The 22,300-nt window shown below is 51.2% G+C and overlaps 1 protein-coding gene across 1 annotated transcript in view; it reads right to left on the reverse strand.

Annotated features, from left to right (window-relative positions):
- LOC144598230 (vitellogenin-like) overlaps window positions 1-21,213 on the reverse strand; it is a 36,438-nt gene extending 15,225 nt beyond the window's left edge. The window contains exons 1-20 of the mRNA XM_078408119.1: window positions 21,092-21,213; window positions 20,962-20,985; window positions 20,715-20,866; window positions 18,484-18,735; window positions 17,127-17,288; window positions 16,204-16,352; window positions 14,773-14,920; window positions 12,402-12,559; window positions 11,796-11,961; window positions 10,775-10,900; window positions 10,077-10,295; window positions 8,748-8,965; window positions 8,040-8,137; window positions 5,692-5,816; window positions 5,498-5,599; window positions 4,517-4,636; window positions 3,890-4,073; window positions 2,629-2,713; window positions 2,328-2,513; window positions 1,194-1,344 (exon numbers count right to left, since the gene is read on the reverse strand). Of these exons, the coding sequence (XP_078264245.1) occupies window positions 1,194-1,344; window positions 2,328-2,513; window positions 2,629-2,713; window positions 3,890-4,073; window positions 4,517-4,636; window positions 5,498-5,599; window positions 5,692-5,816; window positions 8,040-8,137; window positions 8,748-8,965; window positions 10,077-10,295; window positions 10,775-10,900; window positions 11,796-11,961; window positions 12,402-12,559; window positions 14,773-14,920; window positions 16,204-16,352; window positions 17,127-17,288; window positions 18,484-18,735; window positions 20,715-20,866; window positions 20,962-20,985; window positions 21,092-21,131 (2,865 nt within the window). The 5' untranslated portion in view covers window positions 21,132-21,213. The remainder of the gene's footprint in view (window positions 1-1,193; window positions 1,345-2,327; window positions 2,514-2,628; window positions 2,714-3,889; window positions 4,074-4,516; window positions 4,637-5,497; window positions 5,600-5,691; window positions 5,817-8,039; window positions 8,138-8,747; window positions 8,966-10,076; window positions 10,296-10,774; window positions 10,901-11,795; window positions 11,962-12,401; window positions 12,560-14,772; window positions 14,921-16,203; window positions 16,353-17,126; window positions 17,289-18,483; window positions 18,736-20,714; window positions 20,867-20,961; window positions 20,986-21,091) is intronic.
- Between the last annotated feature and the right edge of the window lie 1,087 nt (window positions 21,214-22,300).

The following is a 22,300-nucleotide window of genomic DNA, read 5'->3' on the forward strand; positions in this document are numbered from 1 at the left end:
AAAAGCCTCGACACCAGAAGGCGGCATCTCTCATCATGGTGCCCTCTGCTCACTCACTGCTGCTGCCGGGCAGGAGGTACAGAAGCCTCACGTCCCACACCACCAGGTTCAGGAACAGATACTTCCCCACAACCATCAGGTACTTGAACCGACCCACACAACACAAATCCCACCTCAGCAACGCAACACCGCGCACTAACACTGGCACCACTGTGCACCTTGTCCAATTGTGCTGGGCACTAACGTCTCATGTTTTGCACGATCATTTTATTTTCGCCGGCTTGTAAAAGTGATGTCTAATTTATGTACACTTTTTGTGTAATTTATATGATTTATGTGTGGTTTATGTGTGGTTTATGTGTGATTTATTAGTGGTTCATGTGTGGTTCGTGTGTGACTTATGTGTGACTTATGTGTAGCTTATGTGTGGTTTATGTGTGGTTTATGTGTGGTTTATGTGTGATTTATGTGTGGTTTATGTGTGGTTTACCTGTGGTTTATGTGTGACTTATGTGTGGTTTATGTGTGGTTTATGTGTGGTTTATGTGTGGTTTACCTGTGGTTTATGTGTGACTTATGTGTGATTTATGTGTGGTTTATGTGTGGTTTACCTGTGGTTTATGTGTGACTTATGTGTGGTTTATGTGTGATTTATGTGTGGTTTATGTGTGGTTTATGTGTGGTTTATGTGTGGTTTATGTGTGACTTATGTGTGGTTTATGTGTGGTTTATGTGTGATTTATGTGTGGTTTATGTGTGGTTTATGTGTGGTTTATGTGTGACTTATGTGTGGTTTATGTGTGACTTATGTGTGGTTTATGTGTGATTTACCTGTGGTTTACGTGTGATTTATCTATAATTTGTGTTATTTACATCTGAACTGTTTTGGTTTCACTCAGGACTTTGGATTTTTGCATTAATATTAGTTTTTTTTCTTTAAATCTTTGTTTTTCTTCATTGTGTTATCTTAAAACATTGTGTTTACAGACCGGTTAAACTGCAGCAAGTAAGAATTCCATTGTTGTGATCTCAGCACATACGATCATTACACACTCGTTGTGTGTGTGTGTGTGTCTGTGTGTGTGTGTGTGAGGCTGTGATGCAGGGTTAACAATGTAGCTGTACCTCACAGTACATGTGTACGGGGACGTGTACTCGACATGTGAAGGGTGTACTTTATGCAGAATACTTACCACACTGCTCTCATCTGAGACTCTTCCTGACTGAGCAGACGACCGGAATTGTTGGCTGGAAATGTCCCTCCGTGTGGGCTGAGGCAGGATTGGCAACCGTCTCTCTGTGGAAAGGTTCTCGATATTCCGTGAGACGGTATAAACCTGGGAACTGGACATTGCAGATCATGTCAGCAAATCATGCAAACGCAAACAGCAATGGGCCACAAACACAAACAAACGGCACACTTTCCTGCATGAAACTGCATTTGCCATTCCTCAGCCCACTTGCCCAGCTGGTCAAGATCATGCAGTACTCTGCAGCTCACAGGCATACATAAGTTTACAAGTTCAGAAGTGATAGGAGCAGAATTAGGCCATTCGGCCCATCAAGTCTACTCCACCATTCAATCACCGATAGATGGCTGATCTATCTCTCCCTCTCAACCCCATTCTCTTGCCTTCTCCCCATAACACCTGACATCTGTACTGATCAACAATCTGTCAATCTCCACCTTAGAAATACCCAATGTCGGCCTCCACAGACGTCTGTGGCAATGAATCCCACAGATTCACCACCCTCTGAATAAAGAAATTCCTCCTTATCTCTTTCTTAAAGGTACAATCTTTTATTCTGAGGCTGTGACCTCTGGTCCTAGACTCTCCCATTGGTGGAAACATCCTCTCCACATCCACTCCATCCAGGCCGCTCACTATTCGGGAAGTTTCAGTGAGGTTCCCCCTCATTCCTCTAAACACCAGCGAGTACAGGCCCAGTGTTCTTGAACACTCATCATAGATTAACCCAATCATCCTTGGGATAATTTAGTTTAGTTTAGAGATACAGCACGGAAACAGGCCCTTCAGCCCATCGAGTCTGCATCGACTAGCGATCCCCGCACACTCACACTACCCTACGCACACTAGGGACAATTTACATTTATACCAAGCCGATTAACCTATATACCAGCACGTCTTTGGAGTGAGGGAGGAAACCGAAGATCACAGAGAAAACCCACGCGGTCATGGGGAGAACGTACAAACTCCACACAGACAGCGCCCGTAGTCGGGATTGAACCTGGGTCCTTGTGCTGCCCACAAATTCATTTTGTGCCACCCATCATTGTGTAAACAAGTGGGATTGACTGGACTCACTCTATGCTGACGATCTTGTTCTCCTTCTGAGCTGGAGTGGTGTCGATCCTGAGGTTGCCCTCCTTCAGGTTGATCTTGGTGATCACGTCCACGGGGATGGTTGTGCGGACATTGGTGTGAAGACTCACTCCTGAGCGGATGTAACGCATGTTGATGCCCATGAAGGCCCTGATGTGCATGGCCACGCTGCAGAGAAGAGAGGAAGTCTTGGTGAGTGGGTGAGGGCAGAGGTTGGCACCATCAGGTCAATGGGGCAGTCATGGATGGTGATCTCAGGAACTAAAGTCGTTCAAGTCCTTACCTTGGGGTCAGACGAGCCCGCAGCTGAATCTTGGAGGTGAGCAACTGAGGAAGTCGGGAAATGGCAGGTTCCGAGCGAACTTCAACTGTATCGAGGGAGAGAGAGAGTGAGAACCATGTTAATGTGATGAACGTTATACGTTGACAAAACCACGCAAACTTCCTTTAATGTTATCCTTTCCACATTCACACTCTGGGCTTTGTTTCTTGTGCACTAGATCATGTGTTTAGTTTATTGCTGTCTATTGAGGACTTGCTTTGAGTTCCACCTTTGTTGGTGGAAGTGACCATTTCCATTGCGTTTTGATACTTGTGACAATGAAACACTTGGCTCTTGAGATCTGCCGCAGAGGTGCGGGCCCTGTGCAGTAGGTAGTGCTGCTCCATCACCTCTCCATCCACCTGGGTTCCATCCTGACCAGCGTGGAAATGCCAAAGACCAGAGGGCACAGCTTTGGGTGAGAGGGGCAAGGTTTTAATGGAGATGTGCGCGGCATTTATATTTACACAGGGTGGTGGGGGCCTGGTACCCACTGCCAGGGGTGGTGGTGGAGGCAGCTACAGTAGGGAGTGGAGGGATATGGATCATGTGTAGGCAGAGCAGATTAGTTTAACGTCTAACTTGGCCTCATGTTTGGTGAGCACTTGCCCGCACTGACTGGCAATGGACAGATTCTTGATTAGTACGGGTGTCAGGGGTTATGGGGAGAAGGCAGGAGAATGGGGTTGAATGGGGTTGAGAGGGAGAGATAGATCAGCTGTGATTGAATGGTGGAGTAGACGATGGGCTGAACGGCCTAATTCTGCTCCTGGAACCAATGAACTGATGAACATTGTGGGGCAAAGGGAAGTTCTTGTGCTGTGCTGCTCGATGTTCCCTGGGACCCAGCATAGACCTCTATGTTTTCACAAAGGTATACAGGTACATGGATGGGAAAGGTTTAGAGGGATGTGGGCCAAATGTGAGCAGGTGGGACTAGCGTAGGTGGGACATGAGTCAGATTAAGCTCTTAGTGCTAATGGAATCAAGGGATAAGGGGAGAAAGCAGGAACGGGGTACTGATTGTGGATGATCAGCCATGATCATATTGTATGGCGGTGCTGGCTCGATGGGCCGAATGGCCTACTCCTGCCCCTATTGTCTATGTTTCTATGAGATGTTGGTCAGTGTTTAGAATGACTCCAGGACTCAGGTTGCCAGCCTGGGAGACAGGATGGAGAAGCAGGGGAATGGGTCTATCAAGATGTGAAGAAAGCCTTACTGTTTCCTTTGGCCACCGCCAGACCAGTTGCGATGAGATTGAGTTCCATGGGGAGACCGACGGCAGTGGGAACAACACGCCGCACCTCGGCGGCCATGATGGCCTTGGCGGGCTGGAAGCTGATGCCCTTGTTGAGTTGCTGCAGATAACTCCTCCACTGGCTGCTGAGTGGTGCCGTCATGAACTGTAACACCAAGGTCAGAGTTTAGTGAGACCATCCCACCTCCAGCATCAATGCCCACAAACCAACCTCCCTCCCACCCACTCCATCTACACCTCACGCTGCCTCGGCAAGGCAGCAGCATAATCAAGGACCAGTGTCACCCCGGTCACTTCCTCTTCTTCCCTCTCCCATCGGGCAAGAGGTACAGAAGTGTGGAAACGCACACCTCCAGATTCAGGGACAGCTTCTTCCCAGTGAGCGGTCCTGATCTCCCATCTACCTCATTAGAGACCCTCGGACAATCTTTAATCGGACTCGCTGGACTTCACCTCGACTGTGCTCATTAATAGTCTTTTCATTGACTGGATGGCACGCAAACAGAAGCTTGTCACTGTACATTGGCACAGGTGAGGATAAACTAAAGGGAACCCAGTTCCCCCCCCACTCTACCACCCCGTCCGTACCTGGCCAATTTGATCGATGGTGTCTTTGCGGATTTGCACAAAGGCCAGTTCCTGCCCGAACACTCTGACGTAAGCTGATCCCAGTATCTCCTCCTCGGGGAAATCCTTCCAGTTAACAATCTGGTGAAGAGAGTGAACTTGGTGTGAGTGCGGGAAGCCCTCGGGCAGTGGTTTCAGGTGAGCGGGGAAAGGCTTTCACAGGAACCTGAGGGGCAACGTTTACACACAAAGGGGGAGCAGGTGTAGGGAACGAGTTCCCGCGGGAAGTCGTTGAGGCAGGGACTATAATAACATTTAATAGACACTTGGGAAGGTACATGGATAGGACGGGTTTGGAGGGGTATGGACCAAACGCGGGTAGGTGGGACTAGTGTAGATGGGGCATGTTGGGCGGTGTGGGCAGGTGGGACTAGTGTAGATGGGGCATGTTGGTGGGCGTGGGCAGATGGGACTAGTGTAGATGGGGCATGTTGGTCGGTGTGGGCAGGTGGGACTAGTCTGGATGGGGCATGTTGGTCGGTGTGGGCAGGTGGGACTAGTGTAGATGGGGCATATTGGTGGGTGTGGGTTGGTGGGAGTATAGATGGGGCATGTTGTCGTGGGCAGGTGGGACTAGTGTGGATGGGGCATGTTGGTTTGTGTGGGCAGGTGGGACTAGTGTGGATGGAGCATGTTGGTCGGTGTATGCAAGTGGGACGTGTGGATGGGGCATGTTGGTTGGTGTGGGCAGGTGGAACTAGTGTGGATGGGGCATGTTGGTCAGTGTGGGCAGGTGGGACTGGTGTAGATGGGGCATGTTGGCCGGTGTGGGCAGGTGGGACTAGTGTAGATGGGGCATGTTGGTCGGTGTGGGCAGGTGGGACTAGTGTAGATGGGGCATGTTGGTGGGCATGGGCAGCTTGGGCTGAAGGGCCTGTTTCCATGCTGTTGACTCCAGGACTGGCGAGCGAATAACGTGGGTGAACTGGTGGCCACCCTCACCTTGCTCAGGATGCGGCGGATGGACCTGTTCTCCGTGATCTTGATGTCTGATGATCGAGTCTTTGTGATGACTTCTTGGAGACCCTCAGCCCTCAACCCAACCTGTAGGGGTGGACACAAAGGGTAAGAATGCCTTCATTCACAGCATCAACCTGCAATTGTTCCAACCTGCAGCTCACAGCTTGGCTCATTACCTGAATGAGATCCATCTCACCACCCATAGCGTGACCCCTGACCTTGGCCATCAGGGCCGTGGGGATGATGGTGCTGGATGACTTGATCAGAAGTGCTTTGGCCGATATGCCAGCCATCACCCGGTCTGCAACACAAGAACACAACGATGATTTATCACCGTGCACAAGCCCTGACCTTTACATTAGTTTAGAACTTTCCAGAAACAGCGTGGAAACAGGCCCTTCAGACCACCGAGTCCGCACCGACCAACAATCCCCCCGTACACGAGCACTACCCCACACACACACATTGTAGACAATTTACACAAACCAATTAACCTACAAACTCGCACGTCTTTGGCGTGTGGGAGGAATCCTGAGCATTTACAGAATCTCGAGCACCCGGAGAATTCCCAGGTGGTCACAGGGAGAACGTACAAACTCCGTACAGACTGCGCCCGTAGTCGGGATTGAACCCAAGTCAACAACATTCTCAGGCAGCACCTCTACCGCTGTGCCACTGTGTGGAGAGTCACACAGCATGGAAACAGGCCCTTCGGCCCAACTTGTCCTTGCCGACCCAGTCTAATGAGGCTAATCCCATTTGCCTGCACTTGACCCGTATCCCTGTGAACCTTTCCCATCCCTGTATCGGTACAAATGTCTTGTGAAACCCATCGCTGTGTCTATTTCTACAGGTCTGCAGCTCATTCCAGATACAGACCACCCTCTACAGGTCTGCCAGCTCATTCCAGATACAGACCACCCTCTACAGGTCTGCCAGCTCATTCCAGATACAGACCACCCTCTACAGGTCTGCCAGCTCATTCCAGATACAGACCACCCTCTAAGTGGAAATGGTTGCTCCAGAGAATCCTCCTAAATCTCTCCCCTCTCACCTGACAAGAACAGGAAAGCAGAGTATTACCTGAATGGTGAACGATTAAGAGAAGGGGAGATGCAACGTGACCTGGGTGTCATGGTGCACCAGTCATTGAAAGCAAGCGTGCAGGTGCAACAGGCAGTGAAGAAAACAAATGGTATGTTTGCATTCATAGCAAGAGGATTTGAGTTTAGGAGCAGGGAGGTTCTACTGCAGTTGTACAGGGCATTGGTGAGACCGCACCTGGAGTATTGTGTGCAGTTTTGGTCTCCTAATATGAGGAAAGACATTCTTGCCTGAGAGGGAGTACAGAGAAGGTTCACCAGATTGATCCCTGGGATGGCAGGACTTTCATATGAAGAAAGACTGGATAGACTAGGCTTGTACTCGCTGGAATTTAGAAGACTGAGGGGGGATCTTATAGAATCATATAAAATTCTTGAGGGGTTGGAGAGGCTAGGTGCTGGAAGATTGTTCCCGATGTTGGGGGAGTCCAGAACCAGGGGTCACAGCTTAAGGATAAGGGGGAAGTCTTTTAGGACCGAGATGAGAAAACATTTCTTCACACAGAGAGTGGTGAGTCTGTGGAATTCTCTGCCACAGAAGGTAGTTGAGGCCAGTTCATTGGCTATATTTAAGAGGGAGTTAGATGTGGCCCTTTTTGCTAAAGGGATCAGGGGGTATGGAGAGAAGGCAGGTACAGGTTACTGAGCTGGATGATCAGCCATGATCATATTGAATGGCGGTGCAGGCTCGAAGGGCCGAATGGCCTACTCCTGCACCTAGTTTCTATGTTTCTGACGTCTGTGCCCTCTAGTTTTAGAATCGTCCACGCTGGGATAAAGTCTGTGAGTGTTGACTTTATCCGCCCCCCTGGTGATCTTGTACTCCCCAATAAGCTGCTCCCTCAATTTCCTCCACTCCAAAGTAACGTCCCAACGTCTCTCTGACTCAAGTCCAGGTCACATCCCAGTGTAACATCCCAGTGTCTCTCTGACTCAAGTCCAGGTCACATCCCAGTGTAACATCCCAGTGTCTCTGACTCAAGTCCAGGTCACATCCCAGCCAATCTCTTCTGGACCCTTTCCAAATTAGTAACGTCCTCCTGCAGCTGAGGTCCGGGACCTGCAGCCAACATTCCCATCACCTGAGGGATAACTTTGTCACACAAAGGGTGGTGGGTGAATGGAACAGGCTGCCAGAGTGTGGTCTCACCACTGACTTGTACAATCACATCCAGATGTCCCAACTCTTGTACTCTCACAACAAATGAAAATCAAGCCACATGCGTGTTGTGCAACGATGGACATGTTGGCCATCCCGTGAATCATGATCATGTGCACAAGCAAACTCCCTGTTGGAGGCTCCGCTCTGAGATGCAATATTCCTGGCCACGACCTTGGAGTAAAAGCTCTCTCATTGTTCAGTCTTTGTGTCTGTGTGGCCGGCGTTGACACTGCCCGTGAGGGTGGGCACAGGCACTTACACATGAAGGTATCGGCACGGTACACCTTGCTGAAACGATGGCCCAGCTGCTCCAGCTTGGGGCTGAGGATGTTCAAGGCCAGGTTGCAGGAGGTCGCCCTGTGGGGACAAGAGGCAATGATGCTGACTAGGCTGGCGCATTCATACGGGGATACGTTCTACGCTCAATGATCGGTGTGTTGGTGAGGGGCACCCTGTCTTCAGCACCCAGCATGGTGGTGCCAGTGTGGAGCGGTGTGGAGGTGGTGCCAGTGTGGAGGTGGTGCCAGTGTGGAGGTGGTGCCAGGGTGGAGCGGTGTGGGGGTGGTGCCAGTGTGGAGGTGGTGCCAGTGTGGAGGTGGTGCCAGTGTGGAGGTGGTGCCAGTATGCAGGTGGTGCCAGTGTGGAGCGATGTAGAGGTGGTTCGAGTGTGGAGCTGGTATGGAGGTGGTGTCAGTGTGGAGGTGGTGCCATTGTGGAGGTGGTGCCAGTGTGGAGGTGGTGCCAGTGTGGAGCGGATGTAGAGATGGTGCCAGTGTGGAGGAGGTGCCATTGTGGAGGTGGTGCCAGTGTGGAGGTGGTGCCAGTGTGGAGGTGGTGCCAGTGTGGAGGTGGTGCCAGTGTGGAGCAGGTGCACGGTGGTGCCAGTGTGGAGCGGGTGCACGCTGGTGCCAGTGGGGAGCGGGGTAGAGGGGGTGTGTGTGGGTGAACCAGGGCCTTGGATACTCACAGGGAGTAGATGCCGGGCAGTGAGCTCCTGGACAGCGCTCTGATGTGTGAGTGGGTGAAGCTGGCCACTTGCAGGCTGGTCTCAGTCAGCAGTGAGTTGGCCACCATGGAGACTAGGGTGAGAGGAGGCTTGGTGAGGAAGAGCACGGCACACGCCATCATCCGCTCCTCTGGGTGGTTCTTGCGGTTCAGGAAGATCTGCACAGCAATGCGCTGTACCTGGAGAGAGAGAGACGGAAAACATCTGTCTTAGTAGCTGCCCTGAACTGGTCATAGAGACCCACAGCTCAGAAACAGGCCCTTTGGCCCAACTCACCCATGCTGCCCATTAATGGAGTCTTACAACATGGACACAGGCCCTTTGGCCCAACTCACCCATGCTGCCCATTAATGGAGTCTTACAACATGGACACAGGCCCTTTGGCCCAACCTACCCATGACAATAGACAATAGGTGCAGGAGGAGGCCATTCTGCCCTTCGAGCCAACACCGCCATTTAATGTGATCATGGCTGATCATCCACAAGCAGTACCCCGTTCCTGCTCTCTCCCCATACTCCCTGATTCCGCTATCATTAAGAGCTCTATCTAACATGCTGCCCATTAATGGAGTCTTACAACATGGACACAGGCCCTTCGGCACAACTCATCCATGCTGACCATCATTAGAGTTCTTGAGTTCAGAAACAGGCCCTTCGGCCCAACTCATCCACGTTGACAAGATGTCCCATCTAAGTTAGTCCCATTTGCCTGCACGTGCTCCATATCCCTCTAAACTTTTCCTCAGCTTTTCCCAACTTGCAGCTGTCCAAACGTTGTTATTGTGGCCGTAGCCTGCAAGCCCGCCCGTCTTTGGGATGTGGGAGGAAACCGGAGCAGGCGGAGGAAACCCACGCGGTCACGGGGAGAGCGTGCAAACTCCGTGCAGACAGCACCCGAGGTCAGTATCGAACCCGGGTCTCTGGCGCCTTGAGGTAGGGCTTTACCCGCTGCACTGCCATGCCATAAGATCACAAAATCATAAGTGATAGGAGCAGAATTAGGCCATTCAGCCCATCAAGTCTACTCCGCCATTCAATCATGGCTGATCTATCTCTCCCTCCTAACCCCATTCTCCTGCCTTCTCCCCACAACCCCTGACTCCCACACTGATCAAGTGCCAGCCCAGTGAGGCAAGTAGTGAGTTGGATGTTGAAGACTTGTGCCTCCTGACTGGACTCGTGGAGTCCACATCCAGCTACCATTCAGTGGGCGTATCAGCATCTGCCCATCTGGGGGATGTCACCGACAAAGACTAAGTTTGGTCGCGGGTGAAGGTATCCGAGCCGCACCGTTTTGGGGTCCTTCCTCACGATGTTACGCAGAGCCATGATGGCGTCCACACGGATCTTGAGCGGGAGGTTGGAGGAGACGGTTCCGAAGGACGGCAACAGCTTGACGATACTCTTGATGCTGGCGGGCTGCCCGGCATTGCCAATGGCTTTCAGGCCCAACACGATGATCTCCTCGTTACGTTGGCTGGTGGCTTCAGCCAGTAGGTTGTGGAGGGGCTGCAAGAGAGGGCTTGTATTTACAGCGAGGCACAGTAGCAGGACGGGCCGGGGAGGGGACCGGGAGACCGGGGGGCTGGGTGGGAGGGGGCCGGAGGGAGGAAGGGGCTCGGGAACCGGGGGGGAGCTGGGGGGACTTAGGGATCTGGGGGCCGGGGGGCTGGGGGGGAAGGGGACTGTGGGACCGGGGGGCTGGGGGACTAAGGGGGGAAGTGGACCGGGGGGAAGGGGCCAGGAGCCCGGGAGTCTAGGGGGGCGGAGGGCAGGGGAAGGGGACCGGGAGACCGGGTGGTCTGGGGACCAGGGTGCCAGGGGGGTGAAGGGGGCCGAGGGGCCGGGAGGTGGAAGGGGACCGGGGGATGGGGGGGAAGTGGACCGGGGGGCCGGGGGGCCGTGAGGTGGAAGGGGACCGGGGGCGGGGGATGGGGGGGAAGGGGACCGGGGGCGGGGACCAGATGGGGCCGGAAGCAAGAAGTCACCTTCAACACGTCATCGGAGCAGGTGGACCTTTCGGCACAGAATCGGAAGACCATGGAGCCGTACGCCAGGAGAGTGGCCTTACGCAGGAACGGCGTGTCTTTGATCATACTGAGGTTGATGATCTCCTGCAGCAAGAGAAAGCAAACGCAGTCAAACCAAAAGCCCCAGCTGCTGGGACTAGAACATAGAGCAGTCCAGCACAGGAACAGGCCCTTCGGCCCACAATCTCCATGCCCAGCATGATGCCAAAACAACCTCATGCCCTCTGCCTGCACCCTATCCCTCCACTCCCTGCATGTATACGTGCCGATCTCAAGCCTCAAACGCAGTCCCAGCTAAAGACCAAGGGTCCAGATCCAAAACGCCTTCTTCCCTTCAATGGACAGATGCAGGGAATGTGCCGGAGCTGCTGAGTCAGCAGTTTGCATTTTGTTCAGGATTCCAGCAACTGCAGTCCCTGGAGTCTAGTTTGGGAGATTCATTACTTTCCCTCGTCAACCAAGATGAGGTGTGACTTTGGCCTCAGCTCAGTGAGATTAACAGTGAGGCAGGTTGTATGGACAGCTAAAGGTCCTCTACAATAAGTTCATCAGTTCCAGGAGCAGAATTAGGCCATTCGGCCCATCAAGTCTACATTCAATCATGGCTGATCTATCTCTGCCTCTCAACCCCATTCTCCTGCTTTCTCCCCATAATCAAGAATCTGCCAATCTCACCTTAAAAATATCCAATGACTTGGACGGCCGTCTGTGGCAATGAATTCCACAGATTCACCACCCTCTGACTAACCATTGCTTTACCCTGCACTAAACGTTATTCCCTTATCCTGTATCTCTACAATGTGAATGGTTCGATTGTAATCATGTCTTGTCTTTCCGCTGCCTGGTGAGCACGCAACAAAAGCTTTTCACTGTACCTCGGTACACGTGACGAGAAGCTGTGCTGAACTGAAGTGTCTGTTGAGCTGCTGACTTGGTCCATCAGGGAGACATCATGAAGGTGGATAATGGGAATACTCACGTTGGCTACGCTCATGACTTGCCGATCGGTCTTGACTTGGTGCATGGCCAGCAGTAGGGTCTGCAGGATCTCCAGCCCACTGATCTCCGATTCCTGGATGTGGCTCTTGACGCATTTCAGTGAGTCGATTGTCCCGACAGCAGGAAGTGCTTCAATGAACCAACGCCTGCAATCATGGAACAACACCAGCTCCTTCAATCAATGTTGATCTGGCCAACTCTAGATGCCCCACTGGACCTTTACTCTGGTCAACCCCCTGGCACAGTTTTCCTTTTTCCTCTAGTGCGGTCCTGACCTCCCATCTACCTCATTGGAGACCCTCGGACTATCTTTAACTGGACTTTAATGGACTTTATCTTGCACTAAACTTTATTTCCTTTCCCCCGTATCTGTACACCGCACAGGCTGGGCTAACGCTGACTACAATGTAGGTGAGTGGGACAAGGCTGGATGGAAGCACACATCCTGCTGTGTTCTCACTGAGTGGATGATTCCCCTCCCCATGGAACCATCTAGAACGAGGGTCACTCGCTTCCAAACAACAAGTTTGCAATTACCCATGACCAGTATTATCTCCACACAAAGTGGGAGGTCACGGTGCCTCACCTCAACTCAGGCTGGTTCTTCACCATCCTCCACACCTCAACTAGACTGGAATGGTCAGAGGATCGCAGCAGCTGAATCAGCTCCAGGAATCGAGAGGGAGCATCAGAGTGGATGTTCTGTACATTGTTCTTGGCAATGTGGCTCAGGATGTCCTTGACCTACACACAAGTGGGACACAAGGTGAGACAGTCATTCAGTCATAGAGTGATACAGTGTGGAAACAGGCCCTTCACCCAAACTCACCCACACCGCCCAACAATGTCCCAACTACACTGGTCCCACCTGCCTGCGCTTGGTCCATAACCCTCCAAACCTGTCCTATCCATGTGCCTGTCCAACTGTTTCTTAAACGATGGGATAGTCCCAGCCTCAACTACCTCCTCTGGCAGCTCGTTCCATCCACCCACCACCCTCTGTGTGGAAAAGTTATACCTCGGATGCCTATTAAATCTTTTCCCCTTCACCTTGAACCTATGTCCTCCGGTCATCGATTCCCCTACTCTGGGCAAGAGACTCTGTGCATCTACCTGATCTATTCCACTCATGATTTTGTACACCTCTATAAGATCTCCCCTCATCCTCCTGCGCTCCATGGAATAGAGACCCAGCCTATTCAACCTCTCCCTATAGCTCACACCCTCTGGACCATCATATCCAGGACTTTAACTAACACTGGCTTAGAGTCATACCGCACAGCCACAGACCCAACTTGTCCTTGCTGACCAAGATGCCCCATCTACCATCAATGGTCCCACCTGCCCGCATTGAGCCCGTATCCTTCTGAACCTCACCTAACCATGTACCTGTCCAAACATCTGAAGAAGGATCTCAAGCTGAAACATCACCCATTCCTTCTCTCCAGAGATGCTGCCTGTCCCGTTGAGTTACTCCAGCATTTTATGTCCATCTTCGGTATAAATCAGCATCTGCAGATCCATCCGACACACCCTCTAAACGTTGTTATTGTACCTGGCTCAGCCACTTCCTCTGGCAGTTTGTTCCACACAGCCAAACCAAGCAAAATAACTTTATTTTTCTCTGTGGAAAAAGTTCCTCAAAACTTTTCATTCTCATCTTAAACTGAGATCCTCTGGTTCTTGAATCCCCTACTCTGGGGAAAAAGACTGTGCATTCACCTTGTCTATTCCCCTCATTATTTTATACATCTCCATATGATCACCCCTCAGCTTCCTGTGCTCCAAGGAATAAAGTCCTAGCCTGCCCAATCTCTCCGGATAGCTCAATCCCTCAAATCCTGACAACATCCTTGTAAATCTTCTCTTCTTCCAGCTTAGTGACTACCTTCCCATCGCAGGGCGACCAAAACTGAGCACAATACTCCACATACAGTCTCACCAACATGGAGTGACAGAGTGACACAGCACGGACACAGACCGTATGACCCAACATTCCCACGCCCCCCCAATATGCCTCGTCTACACCAGCCCCACCAGCCCACATCCCTCTAAACCTTCCTTATCCATCAACCCGTACAAATGTCTTTTACATCATGTTATATGACAAAAGGTTTGTACATAACGTCCCAAATTCAATACTCTATTTCAATATTCAGTTCCCTGCTTGATAAAGGCCAACATGCCAAATGTATTCATCACCTCCCCACACCATACTGCCTCATGTGTTCATCACCTCCCCACACCATACTGCCTCATGTGTTCATCACCTCCCCACACCATACTGCCTCATGTGTTCATCACCTCCCCACACCATACTGCCTCATGTGTTCATCACCTCCCCACACCATACTGCCTCATGTGTTCATCACCTCCCCACACCATACTGCCTCATGTGTTCATCACCTCCCCACACCATACTGCCTCATGTGTTCATCACCTCCCCACACCATACTGCCTCATGTGTTCATCACCTCCCCACACCATACTGCCTCATGTGTTCATCACCTCCCCACACCATACTGCCTCATGTGTTCATCACCTCCCCACACCATACTGCCTCATGTGTTCATCACCTCCCCACACCATACTGCCTCATGTGAAAACTCACACCTCCAGATTCAGGGATAGTTTCTTCCCACCTGTGTGAACAGGCAACTAAACCATTCTACAACAACCAGAGAGTGGTCCTGAACTACTGTCTAACTCATTGGTAATCCTCAGACTATCTTTGATCGGACTTTGCTGACTTTATCCTGCACTAAATGTTATTTACGCTATTCCCTTATGTATCTGTACACTGTGGGTAGTTTGATTGTAATCATGTCTTGTCTTTCCGCTGGCTGGTCAGCACACAACAAAAGCCTTTCACTGTACCTGGGTACAGGTGACAATAAAGTGAACTATCTCAGAGCTTGCTATCTGGCCGTGAGCAGTATAGAGGCACAGAGCCTCACCTTCAGGATGATGTTCTGGTCACGGGTGAGCATGAAGGGCTGCTGGAGAACGCTCCTGTCACTGCGGAACTGTAGGGAGCGCTGGCTCTGGAGGTCGGGCACCGCAGTCACAGTTGCCGTGGTGATCTGTTCCAGGATCAGGCTCTGTCTGCAACGGGAAACATTCATCACAAGCTCTCCGTCACCAACACGGCCGCCCTGGAACCTCAAACACACTCCACCGCCCACCGCTGCCCCAGGGCAGTGCCACTTGGCTGGCAGTGCCAGCTTTACATCACGGCCTGGCTCAGCAACTCCAACGCCCAGGAACGATGGAGACTACAGAGAGCGCTGGGTACTGGCCGGTCCGTCACATTACTGACCCCCCCACCATCGACGGTCCGTCACATTACTGACCCCCCACCATCGACGGTCTGTCACATTACTGACCCCCCCACCATCGAAGATCTGTCACATTACTGACCCCCCCACCATCGAAGGTCCGTCACATTACTGACCCCCCACCATCGAAGGTCCGTCACATTACTGACCCCCCACCATCGAAGGTCCGTCACATTACTGACCCCCTCACCATCGAACGTCCATCACAGGTACTGCCCTCCCACCATCGAAGGTCTGTCACATTACTGACCCCCCCCACCATCGATGGTCCGAAACATTACTGATCCCCCACCATCGAAGGTCCGTCACATTACTGACCCCCCACCATCGAAGGTCCGTCACATTACTGACCCCCTCACCATCGAAAGTCCATCACAGGTACTGCCCTCCCACCATCGGTCCGTCACATTACTGACCCCCCCACCATCGATGGTCCGAAACATTACTGACCCCCCACCATCGAAGGTCCATCACAGGTACTGACCCCCCACCATCGAAGGTCCGTTCCTTTGGAGTGCTCCGGTTACCTCCCACATCCCAAAGACGTGCGGGTTGTAGGTTAATTGGCCTCTAAATTGTTCCCAGTGTGTAGGGAGTGGATGAGAAAGTGGGATAACATAGAACTAGTGTGAGTGGGTGATTGATGGTCGGCTTGGGCTCAGTGGGTCAAAGGGTCTTTTTTCCACGCTGTATCTTTGAAGGAAACTAAAGTTGCAAGTTTGTGGATTAATTGGCCTCTGTAAATTGTTCTCAGTGTATAAGGTGTGGATGAGAAAGTGGGATGAGATAGAACTCGTGTGAACGGGTGATCGATGGTCGGCCTGGACTGGGTGGGCCAAAGGGTCTGTCTCCATGCTGTATCTGTCAATCAATCAATCAATAATTGGTTGTACATCAGACAAGGTGGATTTACTCAGAGCACAGCAGAGGGAGAAGTGACCATGGCTGTGAAATGAGAATCAGAAGCACAGGCCAGTCTTGGCTGAGGTGAGGTGAGGTGATGGGAATCATTGGCAGTGGGCCGGCAGAGGGGTAAGTGTGAATCCGTACCTTGTCTCAACGCGGAGTGTTCCGTCCAGCTCATGGAAGGGGGTGAACTGGTGCACCTCCCGCACCTTGGCTTCCTGCAGGATGGCCCCCGCAGCTGTGGGCTTCAGCACGTGGGTGAAGGTAACCGAGGCTCGGATGTTCTTGCCTCTCTGTCGGTGGGAGAACAACATGGTGGTTACCGGTCTTCAGCCCAACGTCGCCACACCAACCAACATGACCCGTCCACACTAGTCCCACCTGCCTGCGTTTGACCCATATCCCTCCAAACATGTCCTATCCATGCACCTGTCCAAACGATTTTTAAATGTTGTGATAGTCCCAGCCTCAACTACCTCCTCTGGCAGCTCGTTCCATACACCCACCACCCTGTGTGTGAAAATGTTACCCCTCAGGTTCTGATTAAATCTTATCCCCTCTCACCTTAAACCTATGACCTCTGGTTCTTGATTCCTCTACTCTGGGCAAGAGACTGCTTTCACCCTGTCTATTCCCCTGGTGATCTTATGCACCTGATAAGATCACCTCATCTTCCTGCGCTCCAGGGAACAAAGTCGTAGCTTGCCCAACATGTCCCTGTAGCTCACGCCCCCAGGTCCTGGAAACATCCTCGTAAATCTTCTCTGCACTTTTCAAAGCTGGGTAGAAAGAGCAGGGACGTGGGACTCTGGTCAGAAGCTGGAGGCTGTTACAATGCTAAGGAGGGCGTGAGTGATAGGAGCAGAATGAGGCCATTCTACTCCACCATTCAATCATGGCTGATCTAACTCTCTCCCTCAACCCCGCTCTCCTGCCTTCTCCCCGTAACCTGACACCCGCGGTGGGCCGAAGGGCCTGATTCCGTGCTGTGTCTCTCAACGAAACTCAGCCTCTGCTGGTCACAGTGGGTGGGGTGACCTGAGATGGATGAATGATGAAGGACTCACCAGTTGGCAGCTGGGGCAGAGTTCGGTGTAGGCCATGCCAGTGTGCTTCACCACTCTCTCCTGGCAATTGTTCAGGTCCTTTGACTTTATGATGGTTACACGTTCTTTCCTCTTGTCTTCTTGGACCAGGTACCTGGCATGGCAGATCCCTTCAATCCCAGCCTGCACAGGAGCAACTCCAAGTGTTATTGGACAAGAAGGGGGAAGAGCAGCTAATTGTGGACACAGCCCAGACCATCACACAAACCAACCTCCCACCCACTCACTCCATCCACACCTCACGCTGCCTCGGCAAGGCCAGCAGCCCAGACCATCACACAAACCAACCTCCCTCCCACCCACCCACTCCATCTACACCTCACGCTGCCTCGACAAGGCCAGCAGCCCAGACCATCACACAAACCAACCTCCCTCCCTCCCACCCACTCCATCTACACCTCACGCTGCCTCGGCAAGGCCAGCAGCCCAGACCATCACACAAACCAACCTCCCTCCCTCCCACCCACTCCATCTACACCTCACGCTGCCTCGGCAAGGCCAGCAGCATAATCAAGGACCAGTCTCACCCCGGTCACTCCCTCTTCTCCCCTCTCCCATCGGGCAAAAGGTACAGAAGTGTGAAAACGCACATTTTTATTAGGCAACTGAACCATCCGACCACAACCAGAGAGCAGTGCTGAATGACTATCTACCTTATTGGTGACCCTCGGACTATCTTTGATCGGACTTTATACACTGGAATTTAGAAGGATGAGAGGAGATCTTATCGAAACGTATAAGATTATTAAGGGGTTGAACACATTAGAGGCAGGAAACATGTTCCCAATGTTGGGGGAGTCCAGAACAAGGGGCCACGGTTTAAGAATAAAGGGTAGGCCATTTAGAACTGAGATGAGGAAAAACTTTTTCAGTCAGAGAGTTGTGAATCTGTGGAATTCTCTGCCTCAGAAGGCAGTGGAGGCCAATTCTCTGAATGCATTCAAGAGAGAGCTGGATAGAGCTCTTAAGGATAGCGGAGTCAGGGGGTATGGGGAGAAGGCAGGAACGGGGTACTGATTGAGAATGATCAGCCATGATCACATTGAATGGCGGTGCTGGCTCGAAGGGCCGAATGGCCTCCTCCTGCACCTATTGTCTATTGTCTTTGCTGGCTTTACCTTGCACTAAACATTATTCCCTTATAACGTACCTATCCATTGTGAAGGGCGCGATTGTAACCATGTCTTGTCTTTCCGCTGACTGGTTAGTGCGCCACAAAAGCTTTTCACTGTACCTCGGCACCCGTGACAATAAACTAAAGTGAATGTGGAAGTGAGTAACTGAGGAGCGAGGGTCAGGGTGGGGAACAAATGCTTACCTCTTGCAGGTCGTAGGCAGACTGGGCCTTCTTGATGGTGATCTGGAAGATGTTGAGGATGCCTCTGTGGATGTTGAGAATGTCTTCAGGCAGGTTGGTCGGGGCAAAGATGGTCCCCACGCGTCCATTGACGTACTCGAACTTCACGGCTTTGGTCAAGAGTGGAGCCAATCGTTCCGTCAGCTTCTTGGCGGAAGTGAACGGGTCCTTTGGCCAAACGCCATTGAGTTCCTGGATGCGGGGTTCTTCAATCTGAGAAAGCAGGTTGACATCAGGCCATGCACAAACACGTTTCCCACTCCACACCGTACCATCACATCATTGGGAAGGTTTCCGTTTGCACACATCCGATTATGTTTAGACCACAGATACTGACTACGTACTTATTGAAGAAGGTCACTGAGAGAAAAGTAATGCTCTGCTGAACCAGTTGGCCAGATTGCAAGTTGTGCAAGAGTTATAATGTGATAGCAACAGGGCAGACCAGGCAGAGGCCCTTCGGCCCACCTTGACTGTTCCAGACATGATGCCAATTTAAACAGCACATGGTTCTATCTCACCATTCCCCAGCTGTCCATGTGCCTGGTCCAATGTCTCTCAAACATCAGAAGGGTCTCGACCCGAAACATCACCCATTCCTTCTCTCCAGAGATGCTGCCTGACCCGCTGAGTAACTCCAGCATCTTGTGTCACCCATTCCTTCTCTCCAGAGATGCTGCCTGACCCGCTGAGTAACTCCAGCATCTTGTGTCACCCATTCCTTCTCTCCAGAGATGCTGCCTGACCCGCTGAGTAACTCCAGCATCTTGTGTCTGCCTCTTAAACATGGCTGTTGCATCTGCTTCCATCATCTCCCTGGCAGTGCGCTCCAGGCACCCACCTCTCTGTGCGTGAAACACTCATCCCACACCTCTCCTTTACACCTTCCCCCTCTCACCTTCAAGCTGTGCCTTCTAGTCTCGGACATTTCCACCTGGGGAACAAGGTTCGACCCTATCTCTGCCTCTCATCATTTTCTATCAGGTCTCCCCTCAGCCTCCGGTGCTGCAGAGTATGCAATGCAAGTGTGTCCAGCTGTCCCGTGTTGCAAGGACTATTAACGTCCAGTCTTTGGGAGTGTGATCCGTGTTCACCGTATCACCAGCTTGTACTGAGCCAATTTGCCAACTGTTTGTGGGCTCTGGTTCTGGGTACGACTGCTACACACAGCGAGAATGCCAAACACAAACAATGTCCTTGCTGCCAATGCACCCACAACACATACCACTCACTTCAGGATTCCTGAAAAAGACTTGTAGCTACTCTAGGCGATAAGGGAACAGAGGCCAGCTTCATGACACCTGGCAGAGTCTTGTTCTGTCCCATCCTGCACCTTACCGGGCAACTGAACCGTCCTCTCACCAACCAGAGAGCAGTCCTGACCTCCCATCCACCTCAGCGGAAACCTTCAAACTATCAGCAGATTCTACTGGGCTTTATCTTGAACTAAACGTTATTCCCTTGATCCTGTATCTACACTCTGTGGATGGCTTGCTTGTAATCATGTGTTGTCTTTCACAGAAAGCACGCGACGAAAAAGCATTTCATTGTGCACATGACAATAAACTAAAGTAAACGTTGTTATCCCTTCCCCATCCCGCTCATCTCACTTTGTCAAAATGGTTGTGACAAAGGACGTCTGTCCTGAAACGTTTTTCTCTTTCCACAGATACTGCCTGACCTGCCGGGTGTTCCCAACATGTCCGGTTTCCAGTTAACAGATTCACAAAGGATGGAGACAGCCATTTGGCCCGCCGTGTCCATACAGACCCCAGTGCTCCAGGGAAAACAGAACACGTCTCTTTGTTCCCTCTTCGGATCTTAAACACTCTGCCCCAGGAATCGTGCTGGAGAATCCCTCCCAACACAAGCCAATCCTTCATCAGTTCTCGGAGCAGAAGTCGGCCATTTGGTCCATTGCGTCTACTCCACCATTCAATCATGGCTGATCTATCTTTCTCTCTCAATCCCATTCTCCTGCCTTCTCCCCATGACCCTTGACACCCGTACTAATCAAGAAAGCTTCTGCAGGAAGGTTGTACATCCCTTGTGAAGAAGGCTCTTGACCTGAACGTCACCCATCCCTTCTCTCCAGAGATACTGCCTGTCCCGCTGAGTTACTCCAGCATTTTGTGTCGACATTCCCTACCATACACTCTGGCAGCCCAAAGGTTGCAGGATTCTCCACTTACTTGCAGAAGGTACTGTCTTTGTCCAACGCTCCTGATTTTCACTTTGCAGACCAGTCTAACTCCAGCTTGGTTCAATCCTCTCTCGGGCAGTCCAGATAGAATCACACCTTCATACCTGTAGATGTGAAGTCTGTTTTCGGTGAAGTTGGGATCTGTGCAAAGAGAAAAAGCAAAGGTGGCGTTGAGACAAAGATGGGCCGGGCGAGGAAAGTCTGTGGGGCGTGAGGGAGAGGAAGGATATACGTACCATATTTACTGACATGATCACTCCCTGTGGAAGGAAGGAAGAAACAGAAATGAACATCAGAAATGAAGTGAACAGACGCTCACAAAGTCGGTTTGAGAAGTGGACAAAGTCGACCAAAGCCATGCCTTACCAACAAGGGCGAGAGCCAACAGGAAGATGAGGGACTTCATGTTGAGTCTGCCCTCTCTGGGTTTTGCCGCCCAATATATATAGCCCGCTCTTCTGGCTCAGCTGACCACGAATGCTGAGTCAGCCACTTCATGTCAGGGTCAACGCTCGAGGTGTTTGGAACATCTCCACCCATCCAGAGTCATGTTGAAGACAGGGTAAACGTGCCACCATCAGGATTGAGTGGAGGTCCCTCTTCCCCCATCTAAATGTAGCAGCTTTGTACGGGCTTAATGAAATAAGTGGGGAGATATTTAGTTAAAATAACTTTAATTTTGTTAACGTTTGTGAGGTGATGTGGCTTGACATCAGGTGTGACATGACCACGGAGGTTAGGGTGACCGGACTAGATCGAGATAACTCGGCCCTTATCACCACACTGACTTTGGTCACACACGCTGTGTTCATTCCACAAGCTTGTTGTTGACTTTGCTCAACTTGGCATTGACTTGCAAGAATTGTTTAGAAACAGTAAACAATTCACCCAATTCCCCCCAATCTAAGGGCCAGAGGAAAAGTGGACTGTGTCCACCAGCTACATTCTGCAGTAAAAGCAAAATGATTGTAATAATATAGAAGTGTGATCAGTGGGGACACGAGGAACGCTAGATGTTCTGAAGCAGAAATCTGCAATCTGGAGCACAACGCAAAGTGCCCAGAGTCTGTGAATCAAGGACCATAGACACATAGAAACATACACACATAGAAACATAGACACATAGAAAATAGGCACAGCAGTAGGCCATTTGGCCTTTCGAGCCAGCACCGCCATTCACTGTGATCATGGCTGATCATCCACAATCAGTACCCTGCTTTCTCCCCATATCCCTTGATTCCGTTAGCCCTAAAAGCTAAATCTAACTCTCTGTTGAAAATATCCAGTGAATTGGCCTCCACTATCTTCTGTGGCAGGGAATTCCACAGATTAACGATGACAACGATGTCAACATTTGAAACATGGATGAGGGACGCGAAAGAAGAAGACAAATCTCTGGGCGAAGGTGTGTTTTTCATCATGTCAGTTTTAAACCATCTACCCCTTATTCTTAATCTGTGATCCCTGGTTCTGGACTCCCCAACATCGGGAACATTTTTCCTGCATCAAACCTGTCCAATTCCTTAAGAATTTTATACGTTTCTATATGTTCCCCTCTCATCCTTCTAAATTCCA

Source organism: Rhinoraja longicauda, chromosome 11 (assembly GCF_053455715.1).
Source record: "Rhinoraja longicauda isolate Sanriku21f chromosome 11, sRhiLon1.1, whole genome shotgun sequence".
Lineage (NCBI taxonomy): Eukaryota > Metazoa > Chordata > Chondrichthyes > Rajiformes > Arhynchobatidae > Rhinoraja > Rhinoraja longicauda.